Source organism: Opisthocomus hoazin, chromosome Z, assembly GCF_030867145.1.
Source record: "Opisthocomus hoazin isolate bOpiHoa1 chromosome Z, bOpiHoa1.hap1, whole genome shotgun sequence".
Lineage (NCBI taxonomy): Eukaryota > Metazoa > Chordata > Aves > Opisthocomiformes > Opisthocomidae > Opisthocomus > Opisthocomus hoazin.
The window spans coordinates 79,533,448-79,550,137 of NC_134454.1; the positions used below are offsets into that span (position 1 = coordinate 79,533,448).

General features: G+C 62.3%; 1 protein-coding gene across 5 annotated transcripts; it reads right to left on the reverse strand.

Annotated features, from left to right (window-relative positions):
- Window positions 1-1,558: 1,558 nt before the first annotated feature.
- Window positions 1,559-16,690, reverse strand: DNAJB5 (DnaJ heat shock protein family (Hsp40) member B5). Of its 5 annotated transcripts, none has more exons than XM_075411279.1 (4): window positions 16,631-16,690; window positions 10,223-10,467; window positions 7,649-8,247; window positions 1,559-3,660 (listed from the first exon to the last, which is right to left on the reverse strand). In XM_075411279.1, exons 2-4 carry the CDS (start codon window positions 10,431-10,433, stop codon window positions 3,427-3,429), a joined length of 1,044 nt encoding a protein of 347 aa, XP_075267394.1. In that variant the 5' UTR covers window positions 10,434-10,467; window positions 16,631-16,690; the 3' UTR covers window positions 1,559-3,426. The 5 variants fall into 5 exon arrangements, with proteins under 5 accessions (XP_075267394.1, XP_075267391.1, XP_075267390.1 ...); XM_075411276.1 differs by lacking the exon at window positions 16,631-16,690 and adding an exon at window positions 14,750-14,920; XM_075411275.1 differs by lacking the exon at window positions 16,631-16,690 and adding an exon at window positions 13,555-14,039.

Here is a 16,690-nt window from a genome sequence, read left to right on the forward strand (position 1 = left end):
CCACCACCATGACTGCTAAACCATGTCCTAAGTGCCACATCTACACGTTTTTTGAACACCTCCAGGGATGGTGACTTCACCACCTCCCTGGGCAGCCTGTTCCAGTGCCTGACCACTCTTTCAGTAAAGACATTTTTCCTAATATCCAATCTAAACCTCACCTGATGCAGCTTGAGGCCAGCAGTGTGACCCCGGGGAGCAGCAGCTCCACCCGGGGGGAACCAGGAACCGGCTGCCCTCAGCCACCAGGAAGGGGCAAGGGGCCACTCTGCGCCTGTGCCCAGAGCTCCCCAGGACTCTCCCAACCACCTCCCTCAGCCGTGGCAGTGTGTGAGTTTCTTCCTCCCCAACGGTTTGGGACCCTCACCACACAGCCTGCGCTGGGGGAAGGTCCATCCTGGCATCTCGGTCTGCTGCGGAGGACAGGGGGTGGTGGGCTGCATGTCCCGGCTCACTGCAGCACAGTTCTTCCCTGCTGCCTCTCCTAATTGCAAATGATAATTAAATCCATCAGAAGGGCTGGAGAACCTCATCTTTTATTTTTCCCTGCCACCTGCGGGACATGGCTCCTGGTGGGGACAGCACCCACGGGAGTTCTGAGAGCATCTGTCCCTGCCCCGGAATGGCGCAAACCTGCTGGGGGGCTGGGGGTGTCCCCCAGATCAGCACATGCAGCAGCCAGGGCGCGTGGCTGGGCCCCCCACCACCATGGACCCCCAGCCGCCCTGGGAGAGCAGTTGGCACCAGGGACTGGGTTTCGCCCCAGCCTGCGCCCCTTTCCAGGGGCCACCCGTGGAGCTGAGACCCATGGTAGCTGCTGGGGCAAGAGCCGTCCCGCAGTCTCCTCCCCTGCCCGGCACCTTGCTGGGGGGACTGGGCACCCCCGAAGGTGCTGGGGGGAGGAAGGGGCTGCCGGCTGGGGCTTGCTGTGGGTGGTGGGGGATTAGCGAGAGGGGCAGCTGAGGGCAGCTCCTTCATTGCCACCGTGGTTGGCATCTCCCTGTGCACCCCTGGGGTTCCTCGTGTGGCCCCAGAGCCACGTGTGCCCCCCTGCCACAGCCCTATAGCCGGGTCCAGCAGGGACCATGTGACCCCCCCGGGGGCCACAGCCCAGCCACGGTGGGTGCAGGATGGGGGAACCCTCCCTGGCCAAGGCACTTGGCTCAGAGTCTGATCTCCAACCCAAGGGTCTGGGGCCATCCTGCTGCACTCCAAGGAGCCCCCCACATCCCCACCGCCCACGTCAGGCCCGAGGGGACGCAGACCCCCAGAGCGGTACCCCCTGCTCCCACCCCCGGCAACGCGGTCAGCATTTTACGAGGCAAGCAGCCGTTCTCTGTGACCCAGCGCATCGCGCATTCGTTCCCTTCCCCTCGTTATCAGGCCATGAAGGTCCTGTGCACCAACCAAGCAGACAAATCGAACAGACTTCTTCTTCCCCTCCCTACCTCCCTTTCCTTACCGGCCTCGAAGGTCCCAGGCACCCGGCCAGCCCAGTGTTGTTGACGACCCTGTCACAGACCCCCAGCATCTCCCATCACCACACACCCTGAGGGAGTGTATTTTTTAAAATACTTTATTCTCTCAATACTGACATTACAAAAAAAAAAAAAAAAGGAAAAAAAAAAGTTAGAATTACAAAAAAAAAGCACTATAAAACATTCAGGTCTCATTGAAACCGAGAAAAACAAAGCAGCTTGCATCTGCGCGCTGGCCTGTCTTCTCGCTTGCGGTGTCCACCAGGTTTCTCTACATCGAACTGCACAGGGACCAGTGGAGGGAACCGGTGGCATCCCCTTGCCGGCTGAACCGGGCAATTAATTAAGCAGCGCCTAATGGGTCTCCTCGCCCCGTATGATACACTGTACAGCTGTACACCCAGCCCCTACGGACGCACCGCGCTCACCCCCTGCCCCGGAGGACTCCCCCCTGTTTCAAGTCAGTGAATTCTCTTTAAAAAAAGGATTCTCGGGGTGGGGGGAGTATTTTGGCAGGGGTTTTCTCGGCGGTGCTGTGGTGGAAAAGGAGCCATACAAAGCCAGGTGGAACATGCCTCCCGCTCCGTAGGAGCCCTTTCCTGGGAAAAAAAACCACTGGCACGAGGCAGAGTGGGCCGAGAAAGGTAAGAAATATAAAAATTCTCCTGATGGAAATCCAAAGGTTTTAAAAAAATACAGCATTTGAAAATGAAGCCACCAAGCAGACTGCCTCATGCGCCTCCCAGCTCCACCCTGACGCCCAGAAATACCTCCTGAATGAATCGTCCCTGTAGAAAAATATATACACGCGCCTTTCTCTTATTAAATTCCCTAAGGTTGACCTCAAACACTAGTGAAACCCACAGCTCTGCTCACGCTTGGTTCTGCTTCTTGCACCCAGACTTGTGCTACACACACAAAATCCCCTTGGGGGTTTGATGTTTGAGTGGCTGAACCACTCACATCCCCCCCGAAAAAAAATGAAGTCAGGGTGCACCAAGCCAGGAACCCCAAAACGGGCAGAGGGAAAAAAAAAAAAAAAACCAAACCCTTACGGAGTTTATCTAACGAGCTCTATATATATGTATTTTTTTTTTTAAAAAAAAAAAGCAGCAATGCAAACTCCACACATCTGAACAAGAAAGCTCCACCCTGGGCTTCCCCCGCCCTCCTGCTGCTGGCAGGGGCTCTGGGTGCCCCGGGCAGGGGCAGGAGGCTCGACGGGACTGTCCCCACGTGCTCCGTCGTTTGGCACACCCGAGGCTCGGTTGGAGGCTTGGCACAGGAGAGCGGACCACGGTTGGACTCGGCACCGCGGTCGCGGGTGAGAAACAGTCCGGCTACGGGAGGGGTGGGGGGGTCACCGCGGCTGGGAGCCATCGGCACCGCGGCACAGCCGGGACCCCGAACAGCAGCAAGTATTAAAGAGGGGAAGAGAAAAAGTAACGGCGGGGACGCCAGATCCTGCGGAGTCCTATTTACACTGCGCCGGACCCCGACAAGCCCAGCCTCCGGTGGGGAAAGTGGCCTGAAAAGCAGGTGGCATAAAAAAAACCCCACAGCGTGATGCACCTCCCCGGGGGCAAAGGGTCCACGCTGCTCCCGTGAGCGAGGTGGGAAAGCTGGACCTCGGGGGGGAAAAAACAAAATACAAAGTTTGGCAGTTGGGAGAGCCGGTATGGGCAGGAGCTTCCCCGCTGCTGGAGTAGAAAACGGGTCGAGAGGGATGGATGGGGAGAGGGATGGGTGGGGAGAGGGATGGATGGGGAGAGGGATGGGTGGCGGGGTAGGCTGGGTGGGTTTTTTGAGGAGGTGAAGTGTCGTGAGGGGTGGTTTTTTGTTTTTTTTTTTTGCATTTGAAAGTGCTGTGGCACCTCTGCCCCGTGCGGGGCGAGGGCTGCGGCACGTGCGTTTGGAGTATTGCTGCTTGGAGGAGAATCCCCGCGCTCTAGGAGCACGGGAGGTGCTGCTTGAGGATCTGTCTCGTCTGCGGAGCTATTCTGTCCGGGAAGCGGATTTTGAACTCCACGATCAAGTCTCCTCGCTGGCTGGGGGCCTTGGGGAAGGGCAGCCCCTCCCCGCGCAGTCTCTTCACGGTCCCCGGCTTGATGATGTCGTTGCAGGGCAGCGGGATCACCCGCCCGTCGATGGTGGGAATGTTCACGGTGCAGCCGCACAAGGCCTGCGGGAAGAAGAGGGGGACGCGCCGTCAGACGGGGCTGGCACCCCGAAGCATCCCGACCGCCGCACCCCGTCCCCCCAGCGCCCCGCTCCCCCGGTCAAACCACCCGGCTCTGCTCGGACGATGCCCAGGAGCATCGGCTGATGCTCACCACGTCCCGGCCCAGCCTAGCCACCATCAGCTGGGCTGCAGGAGCGGGGTGCCCAGAATAGTGGTGCCCCAGCCTCATGGAACGGGGGGAAGGACCCCCCTCCCCACCTCCTGGGCTCCCCAGGAGGCACCACCACGAAGCCCCCGGCCACCCGCAGCAACAGGACCTGCTAAATTTAGCCTCTTCCCTTGCTGCCCAGCCTCGTGTAGCCGAAAACCCAGCTGAGATCATCGGATGCCGCCGCGGTTCATCAGCTGTCACCCTCCGCAGCCCGGCAGCTCTGCCCGGCGCTGGGGGTTATCTATAGCACAGCCCACGTCCCGTGTGCCCCCGACACCCCCCAAAAGGTGACGGCGGCGTGGGACGACGACGCGGCTGCGGCACGGCGCCGAGCTCTCCTGGAAACCGGGTCCCGGAGGGGCTGGTCCCCAAGTCACCGATCCCTCTGGCAAAGCCGGGAGCCGGTTTCGTGGGTGCCCACCCCAGACCCCGGCAGCAGCCGGTGCGGTGGGTGCCGCGCCAGCCGCAAGCCGGCCTGCATTAGCGAGCCACGTGACGCGGGAATGCAGCAAGAAAATCCTTGTGTCCTTAAATAACTCAGACAGCTCTGGCGTACACGTGGGCAGGATCGTCTCCAGGCTTGAGGGAAGGGCTGAGGGAGAGGACTGCGGAGCGATGCTTCTGGAAGATGGGGGGGGGGTTTGCTGGGGGTACAGCCTTCAGCTTCCCGGCGTGGGGCTTGCCCCTCTGAGCTGGGTCCTGAGGGTCCCAGCACTCCTCTCCCCCCGCCAAAACACCCTGTAAAGGCAGGGGAGGAGGATGCAATTCGCTGTTTCTGGGGTCGATGGTGGGGGGGTGTTCTGCATCCCCCCCCCCCAGGAAAAGCCTCCCGTGGCAAAGCAGCAACAGGCACCAGGAGAAACATCTCTGCTTCTCGTGTGGCTGACGGCTGCGGCTTCTGTGGCCGGACCAGGGCTTTGCAGCAGGGCGACGGTGGCAGGACCCGCGTCAGAGCCGGCTGGTGGGCTCTGCTGAGCAGAGCAGAGCGGGGGCTGTCTCCTTGCACAGCTCATCTCTGCGGGGTCTCCTCCTGGGAAGAGTCTCCCCCAGGGATGAGCTCTTCTGCCTGCGGGAGGACGCCCATCGCCGGCTCCGTGCGAACAGTGGGCGCTTGGTTGGACCTCCAGCAGCTCTGGGGGGAAGCGAAGGACGATCTCCCCCCATCAAAGCATTTCTGCCCTGCGCTCACCCAAGGATGCCGGAGCCCTCCTGCTCGCCGGCGCCCACAGCCACGCACCGTGGAGGGCTGCACGGGTCCACGTGTGGCAGGGAAAGGACATCTCCAGCCACGAATCGGGAAGGAGAACGGGAACTCCCTACACGTGGATGGGGCAAGCAGAGGGACACGAGCCGGAGCGGGCAGGAACAGCGTGGGCAGTCGGGATCTTAACGTTTCCTTCCTAGAGGCAAGATGCAAGAGTCCGAGGCGATCACTCCGCCGCATGTCCCTGTTTTTCATTCTTCTTGCCCAGCTTTGCTGGCATTTGGGAAGAACGGCTGCCGAAGTAACACCGGTAACTGCGGGAGCTGCCCCGCATCCTGGAAAGAGGCTGGGTTTATCCGTAGGGATGAAATCACCGCGGGTTCGGTAGCCGAGCGCTGTGCTGCGAGAGCAGAGCTGTATCTAGGTCATCGCCGAGCCCTCCTCTGCCCGCGGCGGGGACCGACGTCGCCACCGGCCGCGTCTCCTCCAAGCAGAGGAGCTTTGAGGACGGTGACGCCAGGTGAAGGATGCACAGCGGGCTGCTGCTGAGGGCCTGCCTGCGGATCTGCCTCCCAGGAGGGGTCTGAGGGACGGAGGAGCCCTACCTCCGGAGAACCCTACCTGAGGAGGGGTCTGAAGGACGGAGGAGGAGGAGCGCGAGGAGGGAGATGCTCTCCTGAGTGCCCCCAGCCCAGGCACCAGAGGCTTTGCTCCCCATGGCAAAGACTAGAGCTCGAGCTAAAAAAGGCATCCCTACAAGGAGGAAGGGTGCAAGGAGAGGGCCCCAGGCCTCGGCGTAGGCTCAGGTGATGAAGGGGTTGTACTCCGTCACATACCGGGCTGGTGGCATACGGCGCAGGGGAGCTCCTGGCATCTGCTCGTGCTCTGGAGCACTTCAGGTACTTCTCATGGAAGATGAAAGCAGTGGAGTACCACCCTGCCCTGGCAAGCAGCAGGCTGGGGACATCAGCCTGGCCGGCAGCTCCCCGAGGATGCCCTGCACGTCGGGTTTGCGGTGGGGGAGGACAGAGACCAGACAACCCAGCTCAAAGAGACAAGGCATTTGCCCAGACCAGCGATCTTCCACTTTGCGACTGCGTCATGCACACCAAACGCCCGCACGCGTGCCTTGCTCGCGGAGGTCACAGGCGCCCAGGACCAGAGCTTTTCTGGTGCAACAGCGCGTGGAGCCAGAGCGGGTTTCACCGCTCGCTGCTCAAAGGGCAACTCCAGGCAAGAGCTCCTCCAGCCTGAGCAGGGCATGAACTTGGGCTAACGCTGCCCGGACATCAGCACAGCCAGCTCAGGGTTAATTTTACAGCTGGGGCAACGCACAGAGGGAAACATCTGAGCTATGGCACGCACGGCTCCATAAATAAGGCACCCTCTCCCGAGTATTTCTGGAGTGGCCAGAGGAGCCAGCCACCACAGGAATAAACCTCTTCACTTTGCAAAGGAAATTCAGCTCCTGAGCCTGCAGGTTAGCTTGAGCTGGGTTCGCCCCAGGAGCACCCGGCTCTGCCCGACCCACGCGGCTGGGTGCCCCTTGCTCCCAGTACACCCAGTCACAGCCCCGGCTGGGACGCAGGCCCGTCGCACGGCTCCCCTGACTTGCTGGCACGCTAGCGAGCTCACGTTCCCCTGCCTCAGGTCTGGCCCATTGAGCGTGTTTCTGTTAAATGCATTTGAGAACAAAAATCCGTCTTCAGCAGAAAAAGAAAAATCAGCTCATTAAGAAGACAGACAGCGTCTACAGTCTGAAAGGAACAGCAAATGGCAGCTGCCAAAAACGTCAATGTTAAATGCAGCTGCCAGCTGGGATTTATTAAAAGGTAGCTATACAGCGGCGGCGGCAAACGGCACATCTTGTACTTGGGTACTCTCCCCTTCCTCTCCCACCTTCGCGGAGGTTGCTGGCTCGCATGCATCCAGCCCCGCTGTGACCTCCGGGACTGGCAGCCTGGACGTGATGGGTTTTGCTCACTGCCTGCCTATTTTATTTGGTTCTTTTACCTGCGAAAGCCAGAACCGCTGAAAACAGCTAAAGCATTACTCTGGGAGGGCGAGGTACCACCTTTCCCAGCGTGACCCTGCTCTGTGTGGGCAGGGAAACGCACCCAGCACTGTTCCGGACAGTAACTAAGCCACCGCAGGCTCAGCCACGAAAACAAGCAGGCACCAGGCTCATGCCATCCAACTGGAGTTTTCCCTTGCTCCTACAGAGGATCCGGGCTCTATTCCACACGTGAATACCCTATGCTAAAATAGAAGGACAAGACATCTAGGGAAGGGAGAAAACGGGTAAATACCACCTGTATTGGCTCAAGAAGCAAGGCGCACTCAGCAGGGACCACAGCACTTGTGTCCTACACCTGGCACGGAGGTGGGGCATCTCCAAAATGAAGCACGAGCTGGCCTCCACGCTCCTCTCTGCAGAGGTGTTTGCTCTTGTCACTCGCAACCTACCTGGTTCTTCATCATCAGCGCAGGACAAGGACTGATGCCTGTCTCAGCCCCACATGCCATCACCCAGCGACACCTCCCACCCCGTGGAATTTCCCACCCGTACCCACCTCTTTAAGACTGATGTTTGCTGTGTAGACCACGTTCGTCCCATCCCTCTTGAAGTGCGAGTGAGGCTTGTCCTTGAGGATGAAGACTATGTCGGCAGGGATGTTGTCTGGGGTGGCGTCCCCTTCCTTGGGGAATGTGATTTTGGTTCCCTCCTTCCAGCCCCGTTTGATGACAATGTTTAGGATCTTGTCCTCAGTCCTCATGGTTCGGCCATCAGCGTTGAGCCTTCTGCGTGTGATCTTCATCCTCTTGGTGGAGCCGTGGTAGATCTCTTCCAGGGACACCTTGAGCTCATGGATGACGGGTGGGTCTTGGACCTTCCTCCGCGTGTGCAGGGACTCTTGGTGCCGCCGGTGAACCCCGTTAATGCCGTTGAAGCCAAACCGGCCAAAGGCACTGAAAGGGTCATCATCGTCATCGATATCCATGTCTTCCTGGTCAAAGCCATTGAACATCCGGGAGCGGCTGCTAGCGAAGAAGATGTCGAAAGGGTTGGAGCCTCCGAAGAAGGATGCGAAGGTGGCATGCGGGTCTCCATGGAAGGTGTAGTGGAAAGTGTTCCCTGAGCCACCTGAAGAGCCACCTCCAGTTTTGAGACCTGGAAAAGAAGGGGGAAGACGAGACATGAACGCTCCCCGCCTGTGGACGCCGTGCTGAGACCGCACTTCCCAGGCAGGAGCGTGGTCTCTGTGGGCTCCAGGCAGCCCTTCCAGCATCTCCTGGGGGTGCAAGTCACCCCCGCCAGCCCAGCCATCTGCAAAGTGTGTGGGCTAGGAAGGCACCACCTCAACCCATGACACACAGTCCTGTCCCTGCACCCAAAAATCCATTCAGGTTTTGTCCCTGCTGTCCCTACAGAAGTGCTTCTTTGGTTCTTTCCACCCAGTTCACGGCCCTCACACGTAAAACATTTCCTGGCCAGTCCATCTCCATTATCCCTGCGGGCAGGCTCCCTTCTGCCCAAATAGCCCCGTTTCTCAGGCAGCACCGACGGCCACAGACCAGGAGCATCATGTCCTGCAGATGAGATCCGGCTTTGAGCTCGGTGAGCGACTGTCGCTCTGGCTGGCCGAGCAGGTGGGGGCTCAGCAGACCTCCAGGTCAGCACGTGGCTCCCTGCACACAGACTACACAGAATGCCAGGGAAGCTCAAGGTCTGGATCTTTCAGCAACCATTCCCCTGGGAAGCTCCCCTGCCTGGTCCCAGGCTGAGCCTCACGTCACTGCAACCCCCCCAAAGTCCCAAGCAGCCAACGCACACGACGAGTGGCCCCCCCAAAGAGGTCACACACGCCCTGTGAGGCTATTTTTGACCAGGAGGGGCCACGAAGGGTTAAGCCAAGTCCAGCTCAAGGACTATTTTGAGGGGACGCTGGTGACAGTGAAGGGCTATTTCTGACATTTCTGACGGGCTGTCCCTCACGCTGGTCCCTGCGGTGGGAGATAGGAGAGGGACAGGCACAGAGCGGGCAAGTTCGTGGGTCTTTTCTGATCGGTGACGTTAATACTGTGTGTGGGTGGGGGGGCTCTCGCTCCACCTCGCTCACCCCAGCGCCTGGGACCCAGAAGGCCCTTGAAATGCTGATCCCCAAGACACGTTGCTCCAATAAAAGGCATCTGATGGGAAACGAAAGGTGGACCACAGCTGGACCAATGGAGTTTGGCTTTGCCGGGACTCCCTGTCCCGCTGGGACGAGGAGGTGATTTTGCCAAGTCCCCGACGAGCCCCTGCCCCTGACAGATTGTACAGCCAGGAGGTTTCACCTTTAATCCCATGACGCCAGCCTGAGCGGGGTCTGATTTCGGCGTCGCCTCCGGGGAAAGGCTGGTTTCCCACTTGTGACAGCCACTTCTCACTTTACACCACAGCCAACCACCCTGCCTCAGTGCGTCCATCACAGCCCTGACATAACTAACGGGTCGAGAATTAACCCTGCACCGGTTAATTCTGCCGGTGGCTCATCAGGGGATGCACCTGCCCGATGGCCCCGCGAGAGGGGCTGCCTCTTCCACCCAGCAGCCTGTCCGGTCCAGACCTCCTGCTCTTTCAAGCACCCAAGCCCTGGGCTGATTAATGCAGATGCTATTCGGCGCTCTCCTCAAATGGGGTTGTGCTCTTCCATCTTCGACTAATAAGGCCGCCCGCGGTGGAGAGGCTCTTCTCCTCCTCCTCCTCCTCCGTGCCAACCACCAGACAACAGCAACCGCTTGGTTTCAAAACAAGGACCTATTACTTAAATTGGGAAAAGCTTTGAATCCTGTAGGTCAGCCTGCACCGGGGAGGACAGCAGGACCAGTGCCCAAACGCGAGGGGAATGTGGGCAGTACTCCTCCGCCGGGAAATTTATTTAATTAAAAGGTTGCTAACGAATTTGCCCAGGTATGACCCAAGCGGAGCAGCCCGGTGGGGCGCGGGTTGAGAGTCGATTTCTGGCACTGGCAGAGCCTTCGCTCTCCCCATTTTCGCAGCCATCAGCCCCGGCACGCACCGCAGGAACGCGTCTGCGTGAAAACGCTCCCTCGCCTATAAAATCTGCTTTGGACCCCGCGCCCCACAGCGCTCGTCCCCTTACCTTCCTCCCCGTACTGGTCGTAAACGGCTCTTTTCTTGGGGTCGCTCAGGACGTCGTAAGCCTCCGCGATCTCCTTGAACTTCTCCTCGGCGTTGGGGTCTTTATTCTTATCGGGGTGATACTTCAGGGCCATTTTCCGATAGGCTTTCTTAATTTCATCCTCGTTGGCGCCGGACTGGATGCCCAGGATCTTGTAATAGTCCTTCCCCATGACGGCGACGCTGCCGGGAGCCGAGTACTTATTCCTGAAAGCAGAAAAGACAGCTCTCCGTAAGGCGAATACCGCACCGGGGCGGCTGGGGACGGGACCGGCAACGCACTTATCGCGGAGCCGATGCTCCCCGCGTCCCACCGGCCAGCAGCACCAGAGCCGGCCCAAGTCCACGCTTCCCACCGGAGGTCAGAGCCCCGGCGCCAGGACGTGCCCCGGCTCCGGTTTTACCCCCCCGAGCCCCGCGGTGGGGATGGGGAGACTCATCTCCGGGGCTGACGGGGAGAGGGAGAGCCCGAGCCCGGGGCACGGCGTTATTATAGAGCCCACGCCACTGCTCACGTCAGGCCAGGACCACGTCCCCGTCCCGGCCCCCCTCCCTGAGCCAGGAGGGCTGAGCCATGTCTAAATCTAGCCACCGGCCCATGTCCGTCTGTCCCTCCCCAGTGCTCTCCCAGCCAGGGGCCAGGGACGGGAGTCGGGGTGATGACAGCAGGTTTTTGGAGGCTGAAAGCAGCAGCAGGGACCGTGCTGCTGCCTTCACCTTAAAGGAACTTCAAACGTTCTGTTCCTGAAAGCAATTGGCATTCGGCTGGAGATAAGCGCCTCCGGCGTGTCAGAGACGTAATTTGTATTTAGCGAAGAGAGAACGGAGCCGTTAGACAGAAACATCTTGTGATGGTGGGAGGGCTTTTTTATTTTTTTTTTTTTGTTTTTAAAAAAAAAAAAAAAAAATCCCACACTTTCTAGCCTGACTTGCACTCCCTGAGAGCCTTCAACTGCATCTTGCAGTAAGCCAGAAACCCAGGGCTCACTCACTCCGTCGTGCGGGGGCTGGGGCCATGCCTGTACCAAGGCATGGAAAACCTGGTGGCCTTAACCCAAGGAAGGAAGGACAGGTGACCAACTCATCCCCCAGCCATGCCGCCGGAGTCCCAGGGAGCAGCCGGGAGGGTAGCTCCTCCAAGCAAACCCGAGCAAGCCCCACGCTCCTCCAAGGATGCTCTCCGCTGCTCCCCTGCCTTTGGTTATCCGACATGGGCTCCCGTCTCCCCAGAACCTGACCTGCCCTCGCCTCGCACACTCCCGGCCCTGCTTGTCTCCAGGCCATGCCCCAGCAGACCCTCTGCTCTCAGTTCAGCCCTCCTGCCCACATCCCGCTCCCCGCTCTGGTCCAGGGCTCACCCCGTCCTCATTCCAAACGTCCCTGGGCAGCCTCAGCCCACCACGCCCCTCCAGCAGAAGGATTCTGCTTGGGGTGTGAGGCTTGGACCTTTCCCTCACCGCCATACAAGTCACCAGCTGTCCCCAGAAGCTCCCGGTGGAGGCCATGGCGGGACCCCCTGAACCGCGGCAGCTCAGCACCCCGAGGCGCGCACCCTCAGCGCCGCACCGAGCCCCCGGCATCCATCCCAAGCATCCGAGGCTTGCCTTGGGTCATCCCTCAGGCAGTGACCCCTCAGCAGCTGGGCAGACACTAGGTGGGCTTGGAAATGGACCGCCTTGGTTCAAACCACTGACTCCTGCTGATTTTTACCCCAGCCACGGAGCAAGAGCCCCGACAAGGGGTGAAGGCACCCAAGCCACGGACCTCAGAAGGACTCGGCCAGGGGAGATGGGGGCACCCACGGACACGTGAGGCAGCCCGGGGTGGAGCACAGAAGAGGTGGGAGAAGGTCCCTGGGGGCGTAAAGAGCATCCGGCAGCGTCTCCCGCGGCAGCTCCTGGATGCCAGCACGTTTCCGTACCGGCTCCTGCGTGCAGAGCTGCCGCCGGCACCCAGCCCACGCAGGCGCTGGGGGATGCTCTACCCCCCGCCCACCTCCGCCGCCCCATCTGCCCTCCCCGCGGGGCCGGGGGGCTGCGGGAGACCCTGCGGCGAGCAGCGGTGCGGGGTCTGAGAGGCAACCTGCCAATCCCCCACCCCCGCCAAAGGTCAGCCCAGCACCTCCCTACCCCGCGCGGGGCAGGGGCTCCTCGCAACCAGCACCGGGACCTGGACCAGGGTTTGGCCCATCCGGACGATGCCAACCCTCCCGCAGCGAGGGCAAGCCAGGCAGCGCTGAAGATAACCCCGTCGCACCCCGGCTGGGGAGACACGGAGGTTGCAAACCTTCAGTTGTCCCCACCCCGCCCCGGGGACCACAAGCGCCTGGCTCTGACCCTGCACAGCCCAATCTCACGGCACCTCCAAGACCCCCTCGCCCGGCTGAAAACCCACGGCGCTTCCCACGAAAACACGCCCCATCCCAATAACACGCCGTCGCCCACGCAAGATCTCCGGTCTTGACCACCCAGGGGTCTTTGGCCGGGGTGGGGATGCCCACCGGGGGTGCTTTCCCAGCCAGGGACCCCTTCCTCTGTCTGGGACCGGGGAGGGGGGAATCTCCGCACCGAAACGCAGCCCCGCGCCGCGGTTTACCGTGCCGGTGAGGACCAGCTGCCGGCGGGTGACCCGGTGGGTTACGGCACGCTCCGGAGGCGACGCTCACATGCACGATGATGGTAAATGGTAAAACACGACTCTGTCCCCGCAGAGCCTCCCTCCCTCCTTCCCACCCCCCGGGGATCAGCTGCGCCTTGCCACCGCTCCTCTCCCCCTTCTGCTCAGTCATCCCTCTCCTGCCTTCCCATTTAACCCCCTCGGGAGCGGGAGGGAAGGCACCGCAGGAGCGGGCTGAGACATCCCTGCGTCGCCCTCCCAACCCAGACCCCTTCGGACCAGCCACGGCCACCCAGCCCGGGAGAAAAATCACAAACAGCCCCAAGCCCCGCCGAGCCAGCCCAGCCTCCTCTCGCAACCACCGAGGGGGGGGTGGGGGTGAGGAAAAAGAAAATAAAGAAAAAAATAAAAAATTAAACCTTTGTTCCGGCCCCGCACATGACATCAGCCCGTGCAACCGCTGGAGGAGCGCGCCAGCTGAATAGCGATCGTTTGACATAATCGCTCCGCTCGGCAGTCATCTAAGGGAACAAACCCACGCCGGCAGCGTCACCGCGGAGAGGGGTTTTTTTTCTTCCCCCCCCCCCCACCTCGGGGTGCGAGGTCACCGTGGGATGCCGAGGACGGGCACCGACGTTTTAACGAGGACGCGAGGTCGAGAGGCAGAAACCCACTTACCGAAACTTTACGAACACATTCAGAGTCCAAGCCGTCATTTTTAAAGGGTCTAGCTTTATTTTAAACATCGCGGCTGTCCGCGGGCGCCGGCGGGTGCTGTGTGCCCGGCCGGGAGGGCAGCGCGGGGACGGCGCAGAGGACGGTGCCGGCTCGTGCCGGGGATCCCGCCGCCGCCGCCAAGGGATGCTCGGGATGCTCGGCTGGCGAGCCTCCCTCTCCAGCTCCTCCGGCACGCCGGCACGGCAGCTCCTCGCCAGCCCGGCAGCCACCGTTGGCTCTGACCTCCGCTCTCAGGTCGGCTCCAAAAGGGCTTCGGCGGCGGGCGAGCGGGCGTCGACGCGGAGCTGCTGGGGAGCTGCCGTCCTTTGTGCGCTTCCCAGCTGCGCGCAGGGGGGACCCTTCAATGGAGGCGCTCGCCGAGCCGTGGTTTTCCTTTTAATTGGTTTCTCGGCGCTTTCTGGCTAAGCCACCGGATTATTACACGTCTGCCGTCAGCTCCGGCATCCTCCCACCCCGCTGCCGCCAGGCCCCCCGGCCGCCCCGCTGCCACCACATCCCCCGCCGAGAAGCGGGGAGCGCAGCCAGGAGCCCCCCCCGGTGTCCCCAGAAATTACTTTTGCTGACGCCCCGGGCTGTGCACCCGCCAGGCGAATCGGGGAGGGAGAAAAGTAGGGCGGCGGTGATGTGAGAGGCAAAAAAAAAAATTAAAAAAAAAAAAAAAAAAAAGTCACGTTCACCAATTTGCACCTCCCCGGCTTTCCCCTTCGGATGCGCGGGGGTCCCTGCGGACCCCTCCCCGGCCGCCAGCACCGGTCCCCCGACCGAACAGGTCCGAGCGCCGCGCTCCCACCCAGCGACCCGAGCCCCGGGACGGTGCCAGCTCCCAGCCCGGCGGCACAAAACCTACTTCTGAGAAGTCACCTTCACGCGCGCCAAGGAAATCCAATGCCACCGCGTCCCCCCGGGTCCGTCACCGTCACTCGCGGGCCACTGAGAGCATCCTCTCCGGATGCCCCACGCCGAAACCGGGCAGCCGTACCGGGTCATCACCGGGCGGCTCCTGCATCCCACCCTCGCCAAGCAGAGCACCGCGGCAGCCCCCAGCCCGCTGCACCGTCCCCGGGGTCTGGGGGTCCGGCGGCTCGCCGGGCACCGGGGTGGGTGAGCCGGGATGGGTGCCGGGGCCGGTGCGTACCTCTCGGCGCGGCTCCAGAAGAGCAGGATGGCCGGCATGGCAGCGTATCCCGGGTTCGGTCAGGGAGCCGGAGTGGATCTCGGCGTGCCGGGGCAGGCAGAGCCACCCGTGCCCGTGCCGGCTTGCAGCCGCAGGCAACCAGGCAGCAATGTCATGACTACCCGCAATGAATCATCCCCTCCCCGGGCCCCCACACGCACCGCCCGCCTCCCCCTCCCCACCGACAGCCCCACTGGGGTGCCGGCACCTGCGTGGGGACGGGGTTAACCCTCCCCTCGCTGCTTCGGCCCCCGCTGACAGCGCCGCTGGCTGCTGCCTCTTGCGTGGGGACGGGTCAAGAGACCCCCGGCGTCTCCCCACGCAGGGTCCCACGTTTCCGTGCCCACAGGGTGCTGCCTCCGGCGCGGGGACGGGGTCAAACCCCCCCGCCCTGACATCCCCCCCAAAAAGGATCCCCCCTTTCCAGCCCCATCGGGGTGCTGACACCGGTTTGGGGATGGGGTTAAGCCCCCTCACTGCACACCTCCCCCCCCCATGATACAGGGATGGGGTTAAGCCCCCCTCCCCATAGCCCCAAAGGCAGTGCCCCATTTCGGGGTGCCCCATTTCGGGGCCGGGGGAGGAGCTGTCCCTGCCTGGGGTGACCCTTCGCCACCCCTCCAGCCCCACTGGGGTCATCCGAGGGGGATGCGGGGTGACCCTCCCCTCCCCAGCTCTCCCGGGGGACGCTGTCACCTCGGCTGGGGACAGGGCTTAACCCCTTCCTCGCTGGCCCCCCTGACCCCGTTACTGTCGCCCTGGGGGGGTTGTGTGTGTGTGTTACCCACTTGCTCAGCGCCCAGTTCAGCCCCACTGGGAGACACTGGTACCCCAACGGGGGGTTAACCCCTTCCTGGCCACACGTGCCCCCGCAGCTAGAGGGGAAAGAGGGGTTAACCCCCACCTCACCGCCCTCTCAGCCCCAGAGCTGCACTACAGCCCCGTGGGGGGGTTTAACCCCTTCCTCCCAGCCCCACTAGGACGGACAGCGGGATTAACCCCTTCATGCCAGCCCCTGGAGACCTGCGGGGAATACGCTGTCACCACGCAGCTAACCGGGACGCACAGCCCCACCAGGCAGCCCTGTCACCCCACGGGGACAGCGGGGCTAGCAGCCAGCCTCCGACCCCCACCCACAAAGGGGCAGAGGGGCTAACCCTCCCTTCCCAGCCCCACAAGGACACCATGTCTACCCCACGGGGCGGGGTGACAGACCCCACAGGGACACCACGTCACCCCACGGAGCGGTGGGACTGACCCCACAGGGACACCACGTCACCCCACGGGCACGGGGACTGACCCCACAGGGACACCACATCTCGGCACGGGGACTGACCCCACAGGGACACCACGTCACCCCACGGGGCGGTGGGACTGACCCCACAGGGAAACCACGTCACCCCACGGGTACGGGGATTGACCCCACAGGGACACCACGTCACGGCACGGGGACTGACCCCACAGGGACACCATGTCACCCCACGGGCACGGGGACTGACTCCCGGCCCCACAGGGGCACTCCGTCACCCCATGGGCCAGGGGGTCTGAGCCCACAGGGACACCACGTCAACCCACGGGCACGGGGACTGACCCCATGGGGACACCATGTCTACCCCACGGGGCTGGGGGACTCACCCCACAGGGACACCACGTCAACCCACGGGCACGGTGACTGACCCCCGGCCCCACAGGGACGCCCCGTCACCCCACGGGGCGGGGGGACAGACCCCACGGGGACACCCTGTCCCCCCAGGGGCGCGGGGACTGACCCCCCCCGGCCGCCGGGTCTCCGTGGGGCAGCGCGGCGGGGTCAGGGCCGCCGCCGCCGCCCCCGGCACTCACCGCTCGCGCTGTCCCGGGGCGCCGCGCGCTCGCTGAGCCGCCCCCGGCCCACCCCCCCTC